Source organism: Electrona antarctica, assembly GCF_951216825.1.
Source record: "Electrona antarctica genome assembly, chromosome: 5".
NCBI lineage: Eukaryota > Metazoa > Chordata > Actinopteri > Myctophiformes > Myctophidae > Electrona > Electrona antarctica.
The window spans coordinates 41,309,240-41,334,036 of NC_136810.1; the positions used below are offsets into that span (position 1 = coordinate 41,309,240).

Sequence of the window (24,797 nt, forward strand, 5' to 3'; positions counted from 1 at the left end):
TAACAAGGAAATCATTTAAGGTTCATATACATCCAGAACTCATCCCATGTCTCTTTCATTTTACTTTCTCCATCTACCCTGCCCAACATATATTCATATGATCATTTGATCATTTCTTCATTCCATTCTTTAAGCCCATGTTCTGGGGACCTTCCAATGACGCAACAGTATTCTGGCAGCGGTAACAAGTCCAACCTTTATAATAGTGAAATAATTTTTAGATATGCCAGGGACAGCAGTGATAATATATTTCTAATGTGATTAATCCATCCTCAAATCTTCTATTAACGGCTAGGTGTTCTGTCATGAAGAACTACCAGGCTGTACACATTTTGTGCCCAAGACGTCCACAGACGTCCTATGAATTACCGCATGTAGTGCCCAGGACGTCTGTGGACGTCTTGGTAAAAAATGTCAAAAAGTGGGCACCCTGGGTCACCATTTTGAAAGATTAAAAGGGCACATAATGTGTTAATATAAATATTTCATTCCACTTTTGTCTTTTTTCTCCTTTTTTGGGCGACTCCTCTGCGTACAACCAGAGGGGGGCTCAAATACCACTAGTGGTACTAGTACCAGTGGTTGGGAACCTCTGATATTCTAAACGATAGTATTTCACTTACAAAAAGTATGTTTTGGGTGGATTAATGACAATCGCGACGTTAAATAGCAGGTTTTTACTTCCAACCAAAACGGCTTTCAATTTAAGAGCCTCGCTCATTGAGATATTATTTATGGCAGGCGCATGATTCTAAACTACGTCCGTCTATAGACAAAGACCCGCCCATAGTAACGCCCCGCCCACCTCGCCTGCCTCTGGTCTTCATCGGGGGGTGCAGTACTTAGTTTAGACAGTTTTTGGTTTAGACTAGTCATTGGTTAGACCAGTCATTAGTCCTACAACTACAACCTATCTCAAACCCTCACCCTAAACCTAACCTCCCACGGGGCAGCACACCTAAACATAACCTTAACCCATGTTTAACCAATGACTAGTCTAAACTAAGTATGCACCCCTCATCGGGTCTCGGAGACCTGATACATTTTGCACATAGTTCTTAATTTGTCACTGCTGTTTGATCTGCAGCACAGATTAATGTAATTTATTTATATGTGTAAGCTTGAAATATTATTGTACTGGAAAAAGTCTCTTTTCCCCATCTTTATCCTTCTTAGTATAATAGGCCTATTAATTAGATTAATGCACAATAATCAACACAAACACTTTATTTAAAACACCCAAATCACCCAAATCAAATCATATTACGGCGTACGTGTTCAATTAATTATTCAATCAAAGCAAACGGCATAAACTATTCGTTTTAAGTTACAAGGCTGCATTCTAGAGCGTCATCTGTCGTGCGTGCCAAGCTGTCATTCTCTGTCCCTTGTAATACTGTACTTGTATAAGTTGTATTATTTCCCACCACAGAGTAACCTTGTGTCAGTGTCACCGAAGAATCACTGTTTCTCTTATTTCCTATCTCTACAGTCTGTGAAGAGGAGAAATCACCTGAGCAACAGGAGAGGAGGCCTGATCTGCTCCAAGAGGAACCACAGCCTCCACAGATTAAAGACGAACGGTCGACACAGACAATAGTACCAGTGAAAAGTGAATATAATGAAAACGGAGAGACGGAGCCTCTGGCCAGCACTTCAAATGAACACTTGAAAACTCAAGCTGGTATAGAGAACTGTGGAGCATCACAACTAACTGTTGCTGTGCAGCTCATCTCTTCACACTGTTCTGAATCTGACACTGACGACAGTGATGACTGGGAGCAGACCAGGGAATATCAGTCACAAGATCAGACCCACACTGTGGAAGGACAAAGATTTTCTTTGAGAAACGAGCTGTCCGAGGACCTGATATCAGGAAGACAAAGTCCATCCATGAGAGCCCATACAATGGAAAGAACATTTAGTTGTACAGTTTGTTTTAAAACGTTTGCCCGAAAGGGAGATCTTAAGAGGCACACAATGACTCATACGGGAGAGAAGCCCTTCAGTTGTACAGTTTGTGGTAAAAGGTTTAATCGAAATTCACATCTTAAGAGCCACGCACGTACTCATACGGGGGAGAAGCCTGTCAAAGAAGCCTGTCAGTTCAAAAAACTTAAGGTTTCTGAGAATGATTTCATATTCAAATAGGTATGAGCCATCTGCTCCGCTCTTTATTAAATATTAATTATTACCTATTGACAAAGTAAATCGAACCTGTTTATTTATGTTTCAATAAAAAAAATGCAAACAAGACATTCCCTCTTTTCATATTGTTTTTCGTGTTACTTCTGACACTCACTCCTACCCCACAAGGCAAAGATATGATTTTGAATTACCCTTTTGTCATACTTTCAAACATCAATCATTCATCAAATTTAGAGGCCCTCATTTATGGAATTCCTCATTATCCTTGCCAATATTCAAGAAACATCTAAAGAAATGTCTTATTTCTTCCTCACTGTAGTTTACATGATTTAGTTTGATGTATTATATTTTCTTTTGTGTTTTTGTTGTATTGTTTATTCCCCTTTTTGTGCAGTCTCTGTTTTTATTTCTTTATTGCACAGCTGCTCCCTTTGACAAATTGTAATCTTTTGTATTGTTCTTACTGAACTTTTAATCTGTTTAATTAATGACCTCTTCCATACAGGAAAGGATTCCAAATAAGCCGGCTGGCTTCTTCCTTTCCCTGCACAGTACTTTTGTTCTTTGATTTGTATTGTATAATTTTTTATAACTATGTGCTAAATAAATAAACTAAGTTGTCCAGCTTAAGTTGTATACTTTGTGGCAAGCGCTTTTGTTCAAGCCCACATCTGAAGAAACACATGAAGATTCACATGTGAGAGAAATCCTTAGTTTTATAGTTTATGAAGGTTTTGGGTGAAATTAGTGATCTGAAATCACACAAGGGTTCATACAGGTGAGAAAGCTTTTAGTTGAACAGTTTCTCAAGGATATCATATACATATACATCTCAATGAATTAGAATATTTTGTAAAAGTACATTTTCTTCCGTAATATAATTATTCTTGATGATTATGGCGTACAGCCATGAAAATCAAAAAATCCTATCTCAATGAATTAGAATATTATCGAGAAATGTCGACCATCTGAAAAGTATATTAATTGTATGCAGTTAATACTTGGTATGGGCTACTTTTGAACAAATTATTTCATCAAAAGTTTTGGATTTTCATGAGCTGTACGCCATAATCATCAAGATTAAAACAAAAAAAGGTTTTAAATACTTCACTTTTTGAATTATATTACGGAAGAAAATGAACTTTTACAAAATATTCGAATTCATTGAGATGGACCTGTGGCACACGAACCATAGATTACTATCTTGAAAAAACATTTTAAAATAGTTAAACTAGCCGATCTACATCCACACGTTGTGAGCTAGCGTGTACTTGTAGATCAGCTATTTTAACTATTTAAAAATGTTTTTCAAAATAGTAAAAAGTGAGGTTTAGGGATAAGGGGTAAGGGGTGGCGCAAGATATTGCTGGTGGTGTGCGTGTGCAGACATCTGAAGACATTTTAAATACGATCGATTATTTGCATTTTACCAGACCGCATATATCTGTGTTGTTTTTTTGACCATGTGAATTATGTTATGGGACTTTGTTTGATTTAGTTGTTTATGATTACATTGTGTTTTGGTGTGTATTTTGTTTTAAAACCCCTGTTAGCAACAACAGTGGTAAATAAAACTATCCATCCATCCATCTTCAACCGCTTATCCGTAGTCGGGTCGCGGGGGCAACAGCTCCACCAGAGTGCTCCAGACTTCCCTCTCCAGAGCAACATTTAAATAAATACGTTTAAATAAAACTAAGATAGTGAAAAATTGTATCGCACTGAGTCTCTGAATCAATGAATGAGTTCATACATAAAGTCTATTAAAACCCCTGTTGTGTATGTGACAGGTGTGTTTTGGTTGGCTAGTGCAGGGGTCTGCAACCTTTTTGAAGTGCCATGTTTTTATTTTCTAGATAGTCAGTGTGCCATGTCATTTTAATGACACCACAATTCCAACATATTGATTGTCCACAAATTTAACCTTTTCCCTTTTTAAATATTCTTTCACATTGTTATAATGATCATTAGACTTATAGCATAACCCTTCTATCTCTCTCCCCAGTCAGAGTTTTAACCCATTCTGGACGGGAAGGTTCTGTATAGCGCCTCCACATCAAGCCCCCAGCGAGGCTCTCCAACGTTGAAGCGCTCGGCCCTACTGGTCAGAGCTGGGACTGCAGGGGGACCCGTGGATTTATCATGAAGAAACCCCATGCAGCTGGGCTTTAACATTGAGCACTTCGCATTTTGGACACCAAATTTGGTGACACCAAATGCGCGTTCTTCCGGGTGCTTCAAAATGCCACTGAGCAACTTCCATCGAAATGAATAGCAGGGGGTGAGGCAGTTTGCCCTTTTTCCTTTATAACTCTAATGGGTTACATCCAGTTCAGAGAATTCATTATTGCATTCTCTGCCTACGTGTTCAATGACATAGGCAACTATTTATCTGCTGCATGACATGCCAGAGCTTTAACCTCCTGAATGGGGACATCAAACACAGAAATCCTATAGTATAGTCACTCTAATACAACACAATCTCAGTCTAAAAGCACCTTTAGTGCCATCTAGTGTCTAGTATACATTATGTATATATAAGGAGCTTTATAGAGCACTATACTAGGACGTTGAACTAAAGGGCATAGTGGGTTAAGTTGGCCTGTTGCCCTAAAAGGAGTAAAGGACATATAACAGTCATTTATATGGGGCACTAATTATAATAATAATTTGGTCCAAACTCCTTTGGGGACTCTATATTTGCACATAAGGTGAAATGATGTAACAATAATTGGGTCTATAACATACTCTATATTAAAATATTAATAATAATTATTATTGGAATGTACCCTAATGTGAGCTTGGACAATCTAGGTATATATTGTAATACACAGGGTATAGGAAGTTATGTCAATTAAATGTATATTGCACTTTTCATACACAGTAAAGCTTCACATTGAAGCTGCAATAGCACAAAAGTACCCACAATAATGGTAAAGAAAAAGAAAACAGAATCACAGTTATTATGTTTTACTAGTGTATACAATGGGTATCAGTCGTACAGACAGACAGACAGACAGACAGACAGACAGACAGACAGACAGACAGACAGACAGATGCTGTTGGATAATGAATGGGATTTTCTTGGAGGTAGATTTGCATCTGATGTAATAAATGAATGATGAGCTAAATTAATATTTAATCCCTTGTTTGAGCCGAATCTGGGTTGCACGTGGTTTGTTGAACTCCCTCCGGTGTTGTGGACCAGAACGTGTTGCACTGGGTCAGCAAGCCATTCACAGGACAGCAGAACAGCCACAAAGCATATCTGTTCCTTTCCAACACCGGATCCTCCAGGCCAGGGCATACACGTATACACGTGTTCCCTGGCAAATCAGGAAAACGCCACATCATACCATCACCAGGCCTTAAAATGCCAAGAGGAGAACATGAGTAGGAGTCCCCTCAGTCAGCTGGTTCTGAGGCTTACCCCCACCACCTGACTAAAACAACCTCCACTAACCAACTTGTCAAAATGCAACAAGAAAATGTTATCACCTATTGGAAAAACACAACAAAACCCCAAAGTAAATTAGAATGCTATTTGACCCTCAACCGAGAATACACAGTGGCAATTCAATGACCTGACTACTGTTACTGATCCAAAACTGAGGAAGATGTTGACTATGCCTGGCAATAGAAACAGGCAGAGTGGCAGACACAGACATAACTGGCTGCCTAGAGAAGACAGAATGTGTTCACTCTGCTCTCAAGGGGAGGTGGAGACGGAGCTACACTTTCTGTTACAATGTGACTACAATATAAAGACATCAGAGAATCATTCTTCCTTAAATTGAAAGAACATTTTGAATCCACCACTAATAACTCATCACTTCAATATGTTCTGGGCGAACAGGCAGCAAAATACGTGTGGAGTTGTCATCAACTGAGGGACAGTGGACAGTAGGGCCAGGTCAGAGCCATCTAATAGGGGCGGCGGTGGGTCAGGGGTAGAGTGGCCGGATGGCAACCACAAGGTTGCCAGTTCGAACCCGGGCTCCCCCAGAGCTAGTGTCGAAGTGTTGTTGTCTCTGTGTGCGCAATGCTGCGATTTGTTTTGTTATGTGTGCTTTGGCAATGTAGAACATATTTTATCATGCCAATAAAGCATTTTGAAATTGAAAGAGAGAGAGAGAGAGAGAGAGAGAGAGAGAGAGAGAGATAGAGAGACATAGAGACACACAGAGAAAGGTAGTCTTATAAAGGCAGTGTCTCTCTCTCTCTCTCAGCAGCAGGTGTATCGGTGTGAGTGAAGACATGGAGTGGAGTGTGAAGACACACAGGTGGACACTGCCATGGATGATGATCTGCCTAATTGGACTACCTGACTGTACAGGTATGTGTACTTTACATTACATTACTTTAGTAGGCCTACAGTACATGTATGTACTTTACATTACATTATTTTAGTACAGTGGTTTTTAACCTTTTTCATTGGCCCATTATTTGGCCCATTATTTGTTCTGCATTTGAGCCACAGACCACCATTTGATGACATTTGGGCTATATCTTGCGCCACCCTAAACTTATTTGCCATTTTTTACTATTTTAAAAAACCTTTTCAAATAGTTCAAATAGATGATCTACAAGCTCACAACGTGTAGATGTAGATCGGCTAGTTGAACTATTTTAAAATGATTTTCAAAATAGTGAAAAATGGCAAATATACCCAACACTTAGAATATTTTGTTGTTGACAATAAAAAATATGCAATTATTCTACATTCTCTAATTGTGTAGACTTGTAAATTAAGGAATGCAGATGTTTAACAATATTTTTAACTCTTGAGAGCGTAAAATGAAACCAAATGGACCCTTACTCTTGAGAGCGTAAAATGCAACCAAATGGACCCGTAAGGTCCATTAGGTTTCATTTTACACTCTCAAGAGTTAAAGATGTAATAAGGGTACATTTGGTTACCAACTCTCCATTATTTAGCTGGGGACCATCTGGAACCCCCCTCAAAGACCACTGATGGTCCCCGGACCACTTTTATTTAACAGGGACAATACAAAAAACAATGTATCAAGTTATAAAAACATGAGACCGTTGCGTTGTACATAGGGTATATAGCCAAGGCTAATTTGCAACCAGTCCCTATAGGCCTTTCTATACAAATTTACCTACCTATACTAAAAACAATCGTTTACAAAAAATACATGCAGATGCATCTAATCTAATAATATACTATACTAATAATATTTTACAACAGACTTACAATACCCATTACATTGACCTATAAAACGAAAAAAGTAAACATAATCACTCAGGTAACCAGTCAGACATTATGTGAGCATGTCAACCATAGTTTGAGGAGAACTACTCTATAGTTTTAGATCCGTAGGCAAGGAGTTCCAAAGGTTTGCCCCCTTTACTGAGAAGGCAGACTGGCCGAAAGAATTACACCTGGGAACAATACAGTTACCACTTGTTGAGGCTTGTGTAGTTTCTCTACCGGAGCTTGGAAGACTATCAACCAGTCCAGAGAACAAAGGTGAAAATTTACCATGTAAACAAAATAATTTGATGGTAGAAAAAAACCCTCAAAAAAACGTAAAAAAGTGTTTCTTTTTAAATACCACTTTGATCATGGATCAAAAATCTCATCTATTTTTGATCCATGATTTTTATAATGATGTTGAGTTTGTATATTGATGTTATTGGTTTGATTTAGATTAGATTACATTAGTTTATATTACATTACATTAGTACAGGTCTGTACACATATTGCACCACCACATGTCTTCGTTATAGAGCGTTGGTGTGTCTCCATAATTTTAATTAATTTTAATTTAAACCTTTTAAATTTTAATTAATTTTAAACTAGTATTCAGACAGCAAATTAAGGAGCAGATCTGCTCCTTTGCTGTTTTTTTAAGTAACACAGCATGTATTAGATTGTAACCCGTGTTTGCAGCACATTTTTATGTCGTTTTTGGTCATAGTCTAAATGCACGCTTGATTCAGTCGACAGTAAGTGTATTTTGTCGAGCCGTGATGGCGTCGTAATTAGGGATGGAGCTCGAAATATCGGGTCATATCGGTATCGGTGAATATGCCAGGCTAACCACCGATCCAACACTATGGCAGGTAAATAAAATGTTGGGGCATGTGGAGTTTGCTTTGGAGTTGCCCAAACTGCAAGTGCACATTTGCAGTGAGGAGTCTGCTATAAACAAACGTGAGATATAGATATAGCTCTATAAACACAACATGAGATCACAACACTGGTATTGGCATTCGGTATCGGTACCGGCTAACACAGAAATTGAGGTATCGGGACATCCCTAATATATAAATCCTTATTTTATATTATATATATTATATATATTATATTATCCTTGGTCAGAATCGATCACATTTGCTTTCATTGCTGTATCTTGCAGTATCTTAAAATAGAAACATATCATTCGTATAAATATTAGGCTAATTATGATTTTCTCATTCCTTTATGTTCCTGGAAGGTTATCAAGTGCCCTACTACTACACGCCAGGGGAAGGAGGTAAGAAGCACGGAAAACAAAACTATGACAGTTTTGTGTCAAGATAATTTAAAGAGAGTTTAAAGATGTGATCCAAGTCACATTTGGAGTCATGAGGATTCTTAGCTCCCAGCTATGTCAATATTATTATTTTATTTGTGAACTTGTAGATCTGCTATTTTCAAAAATAATTAGACAAATGTTTTTCCAATTAAAAATAAAATATATAATGTTTTTTAACACCACACATCTGGGGGTTTGTGTGGTGTGTGCAGTGGAGGAAAATGTACTCAATTATTTTACTTAGGTAAAATTATCAATACTGCAATGTAGAACTACTCCATTACAAGTAAAAGTCCGGAATTCAAAATATACTTGAGTTAAAGTACCAAAGTATTGTCATCAAAATGTACTTAAAGTGGCAAAAGTAATGGTACTCATTGTGCAGAATGTCTCGTTTAAAGTTTTAAAATGTATTAAAAACGTTTGAAAATAGCAGATCTACAAGCTCACAATGCCCTATTATACTGTACATGTATACATATACGTATATACATCGCGACCCATTGTGAGCTCGTAGATTGTCAATTTTCAAATGGCCGAAATGTATATAGGGCTGAAGTGGTTAATGTATGTACTGTAATAGGCTAATAATACAAATCTACAAAGTAACTAAAGTGTTCAAACATGTGTGTGGAGTAAAAGTAAAAGCATTGGAAATTGGAAATACTTAAAGGGATCCCTGGCTAATAAGACAAATATGCCTTAAAACATTATACTTGCCCTCTATAACTAAAAATAAAAAATAAAAACATCTTAAATATTTTATTTATTTCATAAATTAGAGAATATTTTACTCAATAGGAACTGCACAAGTTAATGATCCAAGTCCATGTGTGGTCCAGCCCTATGGAATATATGGCAGTGGTTCCCAAACCTTTTTGTGTCAAGGACCCCCAAATTAACATGTATTAGGCCACGGACCCCCCATTTGAAACCATGTGCCAGTGACTCCGATAAGGGTGGATTTTTATGGCTCTAGCAGTGATTTTCACACGCATTAGGCTACGGACCCCCGATTTAATGGCATTTCTACCTCTGGTACCCCAATTTATATTGTAAAGCCACTGTTAATTTAACGGGTCCATTTGGTTCCATTTGTACACTCTCTGAGGTTCCTAACTATCTCTAATTGAGCTAGGTACCCCCTGGAACTCCCTCAAGTACCCCCAGGGGTCCCCAGACCCCACTTTGGGAACCCATGCATGATATATGGAATGCACGTTCTAATAAAAAGTATTTAAATTATTGCTTTGATGCTCATATCCTTAGGAAGTATTTTTTATTAGCATAATGCATTCCATAGGGCTAGACCATTATGGACATATGACATCGTCAAATTACGAGAGGATCAGTTCCTTTAAGTACATCTCAGTGACATCACAAAGATGTACAGTACTACATAATGTTTTCAGACCTCCAGTTCTAGGCAACACAGGGGGGGATTTTTAATTTTATTTTATTCCACATAACTCTAAGACCTGACGTCGAAATTTAAAAAATGTCTTCTAAATCCTGACAATTTTCTGAAATACCTATGTTTCTGTATCAGTGGTGCAGTGGTGCGCAATACTTCATGTCAAGGACCCGAAAAATGTACCGTAATAGGCCACCGACCCCCATCTGAAAATATGTTGTTCTAGGGACTCCCCAGAAACAAAGATTTATATTCAAAACAACAATATTCAAACAATGTTTTTCAAAAATAGCAGATCTACAAGCTCGTAGCGTGGCGCTCGGTGCCGCGCTATGAGCTTGTAGATCTGCTATTTTTCAATAGCTAAAGTAGAACATAATGCTTAAAAGTTCACACTTGTGTGAAGTGAGGGGCGCTCTTATCATGATACATCATCGTACATCATCATCATTCATAACACCAGACAGTGGCCTTGTGGTTAGAGTGTCCGCCCTGAAACTGGGAGGTCAGGGTTCGATCCCGGCCAGGTCATACCAAAGACTGTAAAAATGGTCCCCAAAGCTCCAAACCCACAGGAACGTACCCAGGGCCTCATCACCAGTGAAAGAAATCACACCCGTGTGAAGTGAGGGCGCTCTTATCTTATCTTATCATACACATTCCATGCTCAGCCAATCAAATCATCGCTATTGGGTACACACAGACACACAAAGCTGGGCATAGGAGGCTCTCAAAAAGGGTAGTCGACAAACATTGTTTCGCCATAGATTTAGTCAACAAAATGACCACTGAGCATTGCGATGTGATTGTTTTGTTGAGGGGCGCTAGCTAGCGAACATATAGTGTCTATGGACTTTTAATGATTGTTTACAGCACTTTTAAAGATAGAGTGGAGGGACCGAACATATTCAATGCGGAAGCAAAGCGCTGTGCAGGCGACGGAGACGCCAAGAACCGTTAAAAAGTAACACTGGCGATTCTGGATGCATAATAACCTAATAACTCATCCAATGTCGTTCCTAGCAGAGAAAGAGTCAAACGTAGAGTGGCAGCCAAGTCTATGGACTTATAGGCTAATGTATGTTTACATCATATTAAAACAAACGCTATCAGGCATTGTCATACACTTCACACAAGCGTGATTGCGAACGAAGTGAGCACTAACTATAGAAGCTGGCCAAAACTGTCTCTGTGTGTGTGTGTGTCACGCTGTAACACCACCCGCCCGCCACCAGAGGGCAACTGAAATTGGAACGATACAGAGGTATCTGTGTGTGTGTGTGTGTGTGTGTGTGTGTGTGTGTGTGTGTGTGTGTGTGTGTGTGTGTGTGTGTGTGTGTGTGTGTGTGTCAGACTGCCACAACCACTTTGCTTCCCGCGTTTACACGTCTTACTTGTTTCTTTGTTGTTGTACTACCTCAGGTTCCAGCCAATCAGACAGTGTGTTGTTGTTGTTGTACTATACCTCAGGTTCCAGCCAATCAGACAATGTGTTGTTGTTGTTGTACTACCTCAGGTTCCAGCCAATCAGACAGTGTGTTGTTGTTGTACTATACCTCAGGTTCCAGCCAATCAGACAGTGTGTTGTTATTGTTGTACTACCTCAGGTTCCAGCCAATCAGACAGTGTGTTGTTGTTGTTGTACTACCTCAGGTTCCAGCCAATCAGACAGTGTGTTGTTGTTGTTGTTGTTGTTGTACTATACCTCAGGTTCCAGCCAATCAGACAGTGTGTTGTTGTTGTTGTACTACCTCAGGTTCCAGCCAATCAGACAGTGTGTTGTTGTTGTTGTACTACCTCAGGTTCCAGCCAATCAGACAGTGTGTTGTTGTTGTACTACCTCAGGTTCCAGCCAATCAGACAGTGTGTTGTTGTTGTACTACCTCAGGTTCCAGCCACTCGGTGTCTCAGTTCTGCAGCACGTGGGGGAACCACCACTTCAGGACCTTCGACGGAGACATCTTCCAGCTGCCGTCCAGCTGTAACTACGTCCTGACGTCCCACTGCGGACAGACCGCCTATGAGAGCTTTAATGTGCAGATCCAACGCCGGGAACAGAAGGAAGGGGGTGTGGCCTACATCGACAGGGTCTCCATGAAGCTGGATGGGACCCTGGTCCTGCTGTTAGAGACGTCCACCTTCATAAACAACAAGCAGTGAGTTCAGACGGGAGTATGACTGCAGTAAGGCCAGGTACCACACAAGCTGACTTCAGGTCATGACTGTAGTAAGGCCAGGTACCACACAAGCTGACTTCAGGTCATGACTGTAGTAAGGCCAGGTACCACACAAGCTGACTTCAGGTCATGACTGTAGTAAGGCCAGGTACCACACAAGCTGACTTCAGGTCATGACTGTAGTAAGGCCAGGTACCACACAAGCTGACTTCAGGTCATGACTGTAGTAAGGCCAGGTACCACACAAGCTGACTTCAGATCATGACTGTAGTAAGGTCAGGTACCACACAAGCTGACTTCAGGTCATGACTGTAGTAAGGCCAGGTACCACAAAACCTGACTTCAGGTCATGACTGTAGTAAGGCCAGGTACCACACAAGCTGACTTCAGGTCATGACTGTAGTAAGGCCAGGTACCACAAAACCTGACTTCAGGTCATGACTGTAGTAAGGTCAGGTACCACAAAACCTGACTTCAGGTCATGACTGTAGTAAGGCCAGGTACCACACAAGCTGACTTCAGATCATGACTGTAGTAAGGCCATGTTCCACACAAGCTGACTTCAAGTCATAGTAAGGCCAGGTACCACACAAGCTGACTTCAGGTTATGACTGTAGTAAGGCCATGTACCACACAAGCTGACTTCAGGTTATGACTGTAGTAAGGCCATGTACCACACAAGCTGTGCCTTGCAGTGTGTTGTGAGCTCATAGCAATGGGCCATTAAACAATGTGCTGTCTGGAGGTGTGTATTTCACTGCCATGGGGGAGAAAGGGTGACAGGGGTCAGTTTGACTGAAAACAAACAGGCAGAGATGGTATAAGTATGCCTAAATTCATATTTAGAAACTGTTTAAGATGAAAAAAAAACAAAAAAAACAGAGATGATTTGATTTGAATATTTAGGAAAAGTCATGGAAGGTGAACCCATACACACACATATCAAACACATTTTCTATGTACTGTCTGTGTTTAATGGCCACCACAATGCAATTCCAATAGGAGTCACATGGTTTGACCAAACATTTGTGTTTGATGGCTGTGTCCTGCCCATCAAACACAGATGTTTGGTCAAACCAATGCAATTCCAATGGGAGTCACATGGTTTGACCAAACATTTGTGTTTGATGGCTGTGTTCTGCCCATCAAACACAGATGTTTGGTCAAACCATGTGACTCCCATTGGAATTGCATTGTGGTGGCATTAAACACAGACAGAACACAGAACATGTGTTTGCTACGTGTGTATGAGAGAGCTCCTGAGAAGTGCAAGAATGAACTCTAAAGACCTGCAATGACGGTAGTGACCAGCAGGGAAAGTATCAATACCTATCTAATATCTGCAATATATTAAAAATACAAAATGTACTTGAGTAAAAGCACAAAAGGTATTGCCATCAAGATGTAGGCCTAAAGTAAAAGTAGTCATCATGCAGAATATGTCTCATTGTGAGCTTGTAGATCGTCTATTTTCAAATGGTCGAAATGTATGTATGGCTGAAGTGGTTTTGTAATAACAATCAAAGTAACTAACTAGTAACTAAATAAATGTAGTGGAGTACATTGGCATAACGACTAAATTGGAGAGGAAAAATAATTGGCTACGCTAAATGAATGCTAAATAACTAAATGTTATTAACTATAGAAAAAGTGCCCCTCGGGGCACAGGTCTCCACCAGGCCAGGTCAGGTTATTGTGACCTCCTGGTGGTGCTATAATAGGCAAATGTGAATAGGGTGCCATTTCTTCTCACACCTTTGATGGCAATTGGATGATTTGAGGAATTTTGGTCCAAAATTGTGCCATAACAGGCCAATGTGAAAAGGGTTGGATTTATTCCTCAGCCTAGTAGGAAAGTGCATGAGAAATTTCACGTAAATTTCACATAAATTGCACGCTGCGTTCATGATTTGAGGCTTTTTGTTCAAAACGGGCAAATCCTGCAAACTTTGGAAGCCAATGTTAGCCAATTAGGATGGAATATGAAATATCGGACAGATCATGACTATAGTGCGTCGCAGTCCCGCCCCCTACCATGGACCAGGAAATGAATCACAATGCATTTTTCCCATAGACATTTCAAAAAGTATTTATTTAAAGACCTTTTAAGCGTCGTACGAAGCCAACTCGAGTCGTGACAAATCATGACAACACACACAATATTTTGGACCAAACAAATAATTACATAGAAGAAAAACAACAAAAAAAGTGTTGTAAACTGTTTCTTTCTACTTTCTAATTCTTTGTTTGGCCCGAAAAATTGTGTTTGTTGTCATGATTTGTCACGACTCGAGTTGGCTTTGTCCGCGGTGTAAACGTCTTTAAATAAATACTTTCTGAAATGTCATGAGGAAAATGAACAGAGAATCATTTCCTGGTCCATGGTAGGGGGCGGGACTGCGAGGCTCTATAGTGATACTGTGTAACAATGTGTGGGATTTTTGGACAGAATCTGGATGAGTAATCTTTTTACAAAAGTCGGCCTCTTGGTGGCGCTATATGAAAGGAAGATGTGAAAAATGCAGGGCAAGGTTTTTCCTTGGTCTCTACTCTCTAGGGATTGTGCATTCAACATTTCACGCAGACAGGCCGCTCTGGAAAATTGGGGGCAGAGGTTCGTCATTGGCATCTGGGGAGTGTGTGTGCAAAGTTTGGCATCGACAGGGTTTAACAGTGCCGGAGATTAGCTGGTAACGGATGGATGGACACACGGACGGAGGGCAAAACATACTCTCTCCCCATGCCTTCGGCCTGGTGGAGACAACAATCTAATTCTATGTTATTAAACAGGTCTATTTGTCCTCTAGGGTGTCCATACAATTCAGCCAATACAGTGTTATTAATCAAGTTGTCCTCTAGGGTCACCATACCCTTCAGCCAACATGGCGTCTCCATCCAGAGGACTGGATCCTATGTGAAGATCACAGCTAGCCTGGGTCTGGTGCTATTCTGGAACGGAGCGGACGCACTCTGGGTATGTCTCATCTGCACCCTCTGCAGATATATTTAAAGCACAGCTCAAGACCCACCTCTTTACTCTTTTGTAAACCTGTGTTCTTATTCATGCTCACTGATCTGCCTGATTTGCTGCCGTGTTTATGCTCTTTGCTATTGTTTTACTGTCTTAATGTTACTGTGTTTTTTGCTTGTTTTAATGTTATTTTACCTTTGTGTTTTTCTCTCTTTTTTGCCCTGCAAACCACTTTGCTCTGCATTCTATCACATGAAAAGTGCTATATAAATAGAGTCATATTATCAATGACACATGATGTGTTGGTATTGTGTTGTGATGTGGAAATCCTTGCAAATAATATATGGACTGCAGTCTAATATTGTAGTGGAATTGAAACTCTCAAAAGATCAGATAATACCTTATACTCATAATGTGAGATTAAGTTATATTGGTAGATGTATTTACAGCAATTACACAACGGTACATTCACCATCTTAGCTGGGAGGGAAACCATAAAGATTGTACAATCATCATCATTGTGCAAACATCGCAATCAAGATTACTTTTGGCATGGTGTTGACAAATGTGATGAGGTCAGCACAAATGTGATGAGGTCAGCAAATCTTTTGGGGCACATTTGGACAAGTGGCTATGGCTGTTTTTAGCCCAAGGAGTCTAAGAAGCCCAAGTTTTTGTGCAAAACTAATGCTTGAAATGGATTCAGAATCATGAAACCCCCTAGTTTGACATGTCACAAGCTACTTAAAGCACAAGGAAAGTTTGACATTTTTGCCTTATATAGGATGTTAATGGTAGGGTCACATATAAACCCCTATAAAAACAATTGCTCAATACCGACAGCCGGTCAGCAAGTGGATTCATGAATGTATGTATATAGACAACATTTTAGGCCAATAAAAAAGACTATATACCAAATTTTCCACTTCACCTCCCAACTGCCGGACTATATTGAGTACCCGGTATCAATAAGCTTTGGACTTATCAAGTCTGTTATCGAGCATAGCGGCCCATGGCCATGACGTCTAAAGGTGCTCGTTATTAATACAATATAACGAGCTCCATCCCTAGTTAGGTATCGGCATAAGGTTTTCAAAAACATCGCAATCATCTAGTGGTCTGTTTGCAATAACTCCAATATTAGATAGGTCACAATTGGGGGTGGATGATGTTACTGGATCTTTACTGCTCAGCAGAGAAATCACATTAGGCACCAGATTACATGTTCCATAACAGGCAGACGAAATGTGAACAAACCCTATAAAGGTTTATTCCAGAACCTGAAGGTAGACACATGTTGGCGTGGTTTTAAACAACAGGTTTTTGGTTTGCTTTAAAGGTGGAACTGGACGACAGATTCCAGAACCAGACGTGTGGACTGTGTGGAGACTTCAACGGCCTACAGCTCTACGATGAGTTCATGGAAAAAGGTGAACACTCCATTCACACCGCATGGACAACACACTGTCCATTCACTCCATTCACACTGTATGAACAACACACTGTCAACTCCATTCACACCGCATGATTACAGGGGCGCCTGGCCCTCTTTATTGTAATGACACAGTGTCCCCCCCCGATTGAGTCTGGTCAATGCAAACGCCCACAAAAAGGTCCCCCCATGCCTTGCCAGGCAGGCCCCACTGATTTGCGCAGACGTTGTATCGCTCGCTCGGCATGAACAACACTGTCAACTCCATTCACATTGTATGAACAACACATTGGCAAGTTCTTACGTTATTTTTTTTCCCAACAGGACAAAATGCAAATGTCTTCGACTACGTATTAACTCCTATAGCGCCATTGCCGTTGATTAATGCCAATTAAAGCCTAATTTTGATACTAACGCTTAACGCCATTGCTGTTGATTAATGGCAATTGCGCTACTTACGTTAGCCGGTTAGCTAGCTATGTTGTTAGCACAGCACTGGATCGTCCATCTTAGATCGTCGTCGCCATAATAATCCATTCTATCCGTTTCTTTCAATCGCCTGTATCTCCTATTCCTTGTCCCAGATGGTATTTTTGGTCAAAACTGCGTTTCTTTGACGGCACAGAGCCGGCGATGTGGAGCTCTCCAGAGCTCCGGTTTGGATTCACATTATAAACAAGGCCTGTCCAGCTCGGTTCAGCTTCCTAGGTTATGACTACTGGTAGTGGACCGGAAATGTGGCTTTTCAAAATAAGAGCTCAAATGGAAAAAATGCTGGCGTGAATTAGATCCTAATTTTTCAATAAATGCTGGCGGCTTATTTTTTCTTTCCCCAACAGGACAACGTATAAATGTGTTCAACTTCGGGGACAACTGGAAACTAAACGGGCCGACCGAGAGCTGCGAGCAGGTAAGGAACCGAGGAGGAACCGACGTTTGGAACTGCACTGACGCCCAGGCCTCGGACGCGTGTCGGCGTCTCGTGTCGGGACCGTCCTTCATGGGCTGTCAGGATGTGCTGGACAGCGAGGCCTTTGAGGCCTTCTTCGAAGCCTGTCAGCGGGACATGTGTCAGTGTAACGGCAGCAACGGCTGCCTGTGCTCCACCGTGTCGGAGTTCTCACGACAGTGTTCCCATGCCGGGGGAACGCCACAGCATTGGGACATGCAGCCAGCCTGTGGTACGTGTAGGCCTACCGTTTTCAACTGCCGTAATGGTTGCTTTAAAACAAACACATTCAAAGAGTATAGTGTGTGGTACAAGGTGTACTTCCGTAAAATTAGTTTTTGCAATTTTTCTCTTTTTCCTTTTTTGGCTTTTATAGGGACCAAACTGTCCCAAAATGATGGGGTTAAAATTTCTCAGAACCTCATCCCTTTTCTGGGGGGTTATCTATTTTAGGACCTCCCAGAACATTATGTCAGCCAATTAATGTCCGATTTTCATATTATTAGAGTTGTTTTGAATGTTTTACTTTTAAAACATTCCGAATTGACGTCTTGCACCTTTAAAGTGTCCAGAAGAATCTTTTCTGACTTTTGGTAGGGGTGTTTCCTCACCTGGGTCTGGGACCCCCCGGACTGACCCCTGGCCCTGTGCCTATCTCAGTACTACAGTATTACATTCCTCGCTCTGCTCCTGCTCCAGAACAATGTCAAATTAGATCATAATTGCTATATTGTGATTAATGTCACAATATAGAGCTATTTAACACTACTGTTGCTGAACAAACACTATAGCAATGATTACTGTCACAATATAGAGCTATTTAACACTACTGTTGCTGAACAAACACTATAGCAATGATTACTGTCACAATATAGAGCTATTTAACATTGTTACTGAACAAACACTATAGCAATGATTAATGTCACAATATAGAGCTATGTAACACTACTGTTGCTGAACAAACACTATAGCAATGATTACTGTCACAATATAGAGCTATTTAACACTGTTACTGAACAAACACTATAGCAATGATTACTGTCACAATATAGAGCTATTTAACACCGTTACTGAACACTCTATAGCAATGATTACTGTCACAATATAGAGCTATTTAACACTGTTACTGAACAAACACTGATTACTGTCACAATATAGAGCTATTTAACACTGTTACTGAACAAACACTATAGCAATGACTACTGTCAATATAGAGGTGTGACCTTTTCACAAAATACATTTTTGTTTTAAATCCAAACTCTAATGTGCCCTGCCTTCCTTTGAACAGAAAAGTCCTGTCCTTTCAACATGGAGCACGAGGAGTGTGGCAGTCCCTGTCGCGACTACACCTGCAGTAGTCACGAGAAGAACCTGAGGTGTACGCTAGGCTGCATCGACGGATGCTTCTGTCCCCCAGGTATACAATCACACCTGTCCACCAGGTATACAATCACACCTGTCCATCAGGTATACAATCACACCTGTCCCCCAGGTATACAATCATACCACTCTGATTGGATTCGCATCAATAGGCTCCATGCATAGCAGCCATTTTGGAAATGTCCAAACTCTTCCTACTTCCTTCTCAGGTGTTACCGATGATACTAATTACGCCTATGTTCTATTTATTGTGTTTATTGTTCTAAAACGTTTTGTCTCCACCAGGCCGAAGGCATGGGGAGAGAGTATGTTTTGCACTCCGTCCGTCAGTGTGTGCGTCCGTCCGTCCGTCCGTCCGTCCGTCCGTCCGTGTACAGCTAATCACCGGCACCGTTAATGCTATGACTCTTTAAAATAAAGTTCTTGAACCAGCAAGTGGCAGTGTGCGGGTCTCTCCTCCTTCCTCATAACGATACTAGGGATGTCCCGATCAATTTTCTTTTGCTCCCGATTCCGATCATTGGAAAATGACGTGATCGGGCCCGTGACTCGGTCGCATTTTTCATGCGACCGAGTCAATCAACGTGTTTGTGCTGGAAGGTTATAGATTCACGTCTCGCACCTGGTACAGCTTTCACTTCTAGTGATTTTTACTAGTTGACTAGTTGACTAGTTGCTTAATGCCCTAGCATACGGGTGCTAGGCTACATGTCCCGCCGGTGGTTGCCTAAAGCCCAAACCAAATCGGTCGCCATGCAACTCCTTACAACCAAACGATTGCGAGTAGATCACGTGGTTCCCAAAGTGGGGTCCGGGGACCCCCAGTGGTCCTTGAGCTAAATGATAGTTCTGAACCAAATGGACCATTATGGGTCTCTAACTCTAAGAGTGTACACATTTTGGTGGCTCAGGGGTAGAGTGGCTGGATGGTAACCGCAAGGTTGCCAGTTCGAACCCGGGCTCTCCCAGAGTTAGTGTCGAAGTGTCCTTGAGCAAGACTTTGAACCCCTAATTGCCCCTGATGTGCTGGTTGGTGCCTTGCATGGTTTCCGCCGCCATCGGTGTATGAATGTGCGTGTAAATGGGTGAATCATGTAATGTACAATCTATGTAAAGCGCCTTGGATAAAGGCACTATATAAATGCACCATTTAACAACACCTCTCCTCATCCTGTCATACCTTCACAATAAAGGGTCTCCCCTTTACCTTCCAATGCCACACATTTTACCTAGGTTATTAACAGGAAACAGGTGTAACTTGACATCGTGGGAGAGAGCAAGGCAGCGAGTGAGTGAGAGAGAGAGAGAGAGGGCCACGGGTAGCGTTTCAATTGAAACTGGTGGAACATAGCAAAGGACCCTGCTTTAAGACAGTTAACGCATTAAGACCTGAGACCAGACTCTACAAGTCTTGTAGATCTGTTATTTTTCAACAGTTAAAGTTTAAAATAATGTTTAAAGTGGTTAAAAGCAGCAAAAGGAGCAACTTGGACACTCATGCATGAAGGAAGCATGAGTTCAAGTCTGTTGCTCTCCCCAGGTTGGCGGAGGGTGTGTAGAGCCCAGGATCACATTAGGTAATTGACACAGGGTGAAAAATGGGTTACAAAATCGTGGGATAAAAAAAAAGAAAAAAAAAGTGGTTAAAAGCTAAGGTGACTCGTGTCTAAATGGGATAATACAGTAGCTGTGCCGGTCACACCTCGACCATTGCTCTCATAAAGCACATGCGTTGGCGTGCTATCAGTGCTTCATTCATCTCCGGCCTAGATAGGTGCAGCGTTACAGAGGAAGATAATAATAAAAGTAGGTTGAAGTGGCCCAGTAGATTAGAATGAGGTAAGATGTGTCCAGCTCTTGGCGGAAGCCGATCCTGCGAGGGACAATAGAGCACAAAGAGGGGAAAGAGGGGTGGGTCGGTGTAACAGAGACCGCATCCTGCTATTCAAACATGAGTACCAGTAAGTGTGAAAGATGACACATTATTTAATTGGAACACGGACATTTCCACCTGGGAGATGGCCGAGTGAACCGGAGCCAGCCAGCGTCTGTCTCTCTCAGCCCGACAGCCTGGGAGAGTACGTGGCTGAAGCTGCGGCGAGGAGAGGGGTGGTGGTGTTATCTGGGGCAGAGGTAGGCGACCTATAGGCACGGGTGCCAACATTGGCACAGTGAAGGGTGAATACTGGCATAAGTAGGGATGGAGCTCTATAACCGATACCCGAAAAGAAATCTGATAACAAGCCCATCAAGTACCTGTTATGAATAAGCTTTGGTCTTATCAAGCCTGTTATCGAGCAAAGCGGCCCATGAAGTCATGTCATATCCCACATGATCAAGAAATAAATGTAATCATCCACACTGGAACAAACATGTCATCCTAAAAGTGTATTGATACCTGCCAACCAGTGCTGTCCGGGTAAATAAAATTACGCTTTTAATGTGACGGTACACATATTAACCAGTTAAAGGTGTAGGGAAACGGAAATGGTGGACATTGTCAAGTTATTTGGGATTTTTCAGAAACCTTTTTGCCCAAACTTGAAAAACGGCTTAGCCGACAGGGGGAACTGTGGTCAACTCAATAAGACAACTTCTTTTGTTTGTTTTTACTTTGAAATTAGTTGTGGTGTAGGTAAGTACAGTAGTATAGTAGGTATAGCTTGAAAACCTTAAACAGAGAAAAAGACAAAAAACAACTATGTAAGGTCATCCATAATCAAACATAAATAACTGAAATTCACTGATTGCATTCAAATAACGTGGGTTACTAACGTAACCTACAGCCCTGAATCACTAGTCACTTCAGTAATTCAAATAAACAGGTTATTATCTACAATATTCAATTCAAGATCATCAATTGGACTAAGCAAGCCTATATGCAACTTAAATCAAACATAATTATAGCAGTTAACATGTGGCCTAGCACAAAAACATAAGTAACTTGCAACAAACTTAAGCAATAAAATAAACTGCAATGCAGTAACACTTATCGCACCAGTGGCATTCCCCTTGATGGCTTGACAGGTTTCAGTCTTCCCAGCTCCAATGTTTGGTTAGTCTTTTTGTTGTTCTGCTGTTCTCTCCATGCAGTGTTCTTCTTCTTCTTCTTCTTTGGGTTTACTGGCGGGTTGCAACCAATTTCTTTCAGGTGTATACCGCCACCTACTGTACAGGAGTGTATAGTTCGACCATGCACAATTATGCAGTATAATGCATAATGTAAACAAAACTAGGTAAAAAAAAACTATTCCAAATAATCCCATCCCCATCAAGCATTGCCCATTCTGTTAAGTGCCTCCTACTCGAATCCCTCTCTCAGCACTGTCCAGGTCCTCTCCACTGATGTCATCAATCTTCAGAAATCTCTTTGCCGCATCCAAAATCATTTTAATTCTCTCCGATTTCCCTTTGATCTCTACTGTACAATTCATTATCATAGCGATAAACGCCAAAAAACTTTTTCTGTCCATACAGATGCCCTCAGGCTCAGCTGCATTTCTCTTTTGTTCCGGTTTCTCTGCCACTCCTGCCTCTCTCCTTACTTCACTTTCCTTCACTCTCTTCACTGCTTCGGCATAGGACATCTACCCTCTTTCCAGTTCTAACCTTTTCCACTTTGATTTCCTTTGCCTTCTTAGGACACTGCGCTGACCCTGTGTAGTGTTCTCCCCCACAATGCAGGCACTTTGCTGGTTTTTCACTGCAACCCTCACAGTTTTCCTCACTGCACCTCGGGCATCTTTTAATCCCCCTACATACTGCCGCGACATGTCCATACATTTGACAGCAGAAGCACCGGAGTGGTGCTCTTTCAAACAGCCGGACCCTGTAGCTCAAGCAGGGCCGGATTAACACCTCTGAAGGCCCCTGGGCACTGAAGCTCGAAGGGCCCCCCTTCACGCGCGCGCAACATTTTTGCTGTTTCGGAGCCGTTTTGGGGCAGTTTTATGCCGTCATATTGGCCTATTTCCGGTCGCCTACCCCCCCCCCCCCCAGAGTGACAGCCAATCTAGCGCATTGTTGCTAGCTGGGTCCCAATTCATCCGAAATCAAGATCGTGTACTTGGTGACAAGTTTTTGATTTTCGGCATGATGTTAGGTATGGTTATAAGGTTTTCAAAAACCATCGCAAACGAGTTGGGCTCGCCCCCTATAAGTATATGTTTAAAAACCAAAATAATTGATAAAAGAGATTTTCCAATGGATTCTGTTAGTTATTTTCCCCCAATTTTTTAGTATGTTGTTTAGCATACCAAACAAGTGGGGGAAAATAACTTCTGGAAAGGCATCATTTGCAAGATGGCGTCCACGATGGCTGCCGCAAGCTTAAAAGGCCTATAAACTGGGATTTAATACAAAAAATCATAACAATTATGCACTTGGTGACAAGTTTTTGATTTTTGGCATGGTGTTAGGTATGGGCATAAGGTTTTCAAAAAACATCGCAAACGAGTTGGGCTCGCCCCCTAGTGGTCCTTTTGCAATGAATCCTATGTTATATAGGCCAGCATTGGATTCATTGCAAACAGACCACTAGGGGGCGAGCCCAACTTGTTTGCGATGGATTTTGAAAACATTATGCCCATACCTAACATCACGCCAAATATTTAAAACTTGTCAACAAGTGCATAATTGATATGATTTTTTACATATTAAATCCCAGCTTTATAGGCATTTTGCAGCTATCGTGGACACAATCTTGAAAATTATGCCTTTGCAGAAGTTATTATTTCCTACAATTTTAGTATGTTATTTAGCATACCCAATACTAATAGAATCCATTGGAAAATCTCTTTTATCAATTATTTTGATTTGTAACCATATACTATATATTAGATTCATTGCAAACAGACCACTAGGGGGCGAGCCCAACTCGTTTGCGATGGTTTTTGAAAACCTTATAACCATACCTACCACCATACCAAAAATCTAAAACTTGTCACCAAGTGCACGATTTTAACGAATTGGGACCCAGCTATATATGCTGCTTTACACACAATTGCACTTTTCAGCTGCCCTTCTCACCAACAATAAAACACAAATCTTTTTAGACACCATTTATTTCATTCTGATTATCAGGGACATTTTCTGTGGAGCTTTTTTTTTTTAGGGGCCCCTGGTGCCCAAGGGCCCCTGGGCACGTGCCCAAAGTGCCCATATGGTAGATCCGGCCCTGAGCTCAAGTAATGGCAATACACTCGCTCTGGAAGCATGTCCCCTTCAAAAGGCAAACAGACTTGGTCTCTTCTCTTTCCCCATCTCTAAACCGTTTGAGCCGCTTTGCATCCCGTACTCCTTCAACATCAAGAAACTCATCAGACTTTACTGTCAATGGAACGCCACTGATCACTCCCTTAATTCTCTTTTTTGCTCCTCCCAACCTCATAGTAGTCACTGGACATTCACGGGATGCACTAGTACGTAGAGCGTGCCTCATCTGATCAGCGTCCGTGCATTCAATTATAACTAGTCCTGTTCTGGTGATCCTCACTGACTTGACTTTTCCTATATTCTGCTCCACACTCTTTGCCACAACTCGTGGCTCACTGAAGATCGATGCCGTCTAGCTGCTTCCCTGCTCTCAACCCGACAACAAAATCCCCCTGCTCTTTGTCACTTTCTGAAGATAGCCTCCTTTTCCTTTTGTTTTCAATTGTCCCTGTCTGGATCAATTTCCCGTGCTCCATCCTCGCTTATAATTTCTTCGGAGTCGGGTCCTGACGCCATTTCAAACCGACCGCCAGCCACCTCCCTTCGCTGCTAGCCCCCAGTTATTAA

General features: G+C 41.2%; 1 protein-coding gene across 1 annotated transcript in view; it reads left to right on the forward strand.

Moving 5' to 3' along the window:
* Positions 1–8,599: 8,599 nt before the first annotated feature.
* The window catches only part of LOC306923987 (mucin-2-like), a gene marked incomplete at both ends in the record, with an annotated part of 32,997 nt that continues 16,799 nt past the window's right edge, over positions 8,600–24,797 (forward strand). The window contains 6 exons of the mRNA XM_079502331.1: positions 8,600–8,651; positions 11,996–12,263; positions 15,144–15,258; positions 16,595–16,685; positions 17,527–17,868; positions 18,925–19,053. Coding sequence (XP_079358457.1) covers positions 8,600–8,651; positions 11,996–12,263; positions 15,144–15,258; positions 16,595–16,685; positions 17,527–17,868; positions 18,925–19,053 — 997 coding nt within the window. The remainder of the gene's footprint in view (positions 8,652–11,995; positions 12,264–15,143; positions 15,259–16,594; positions 16,686–17,526; positions 17,869–18,924; positions 19,054–24,797) is intronic.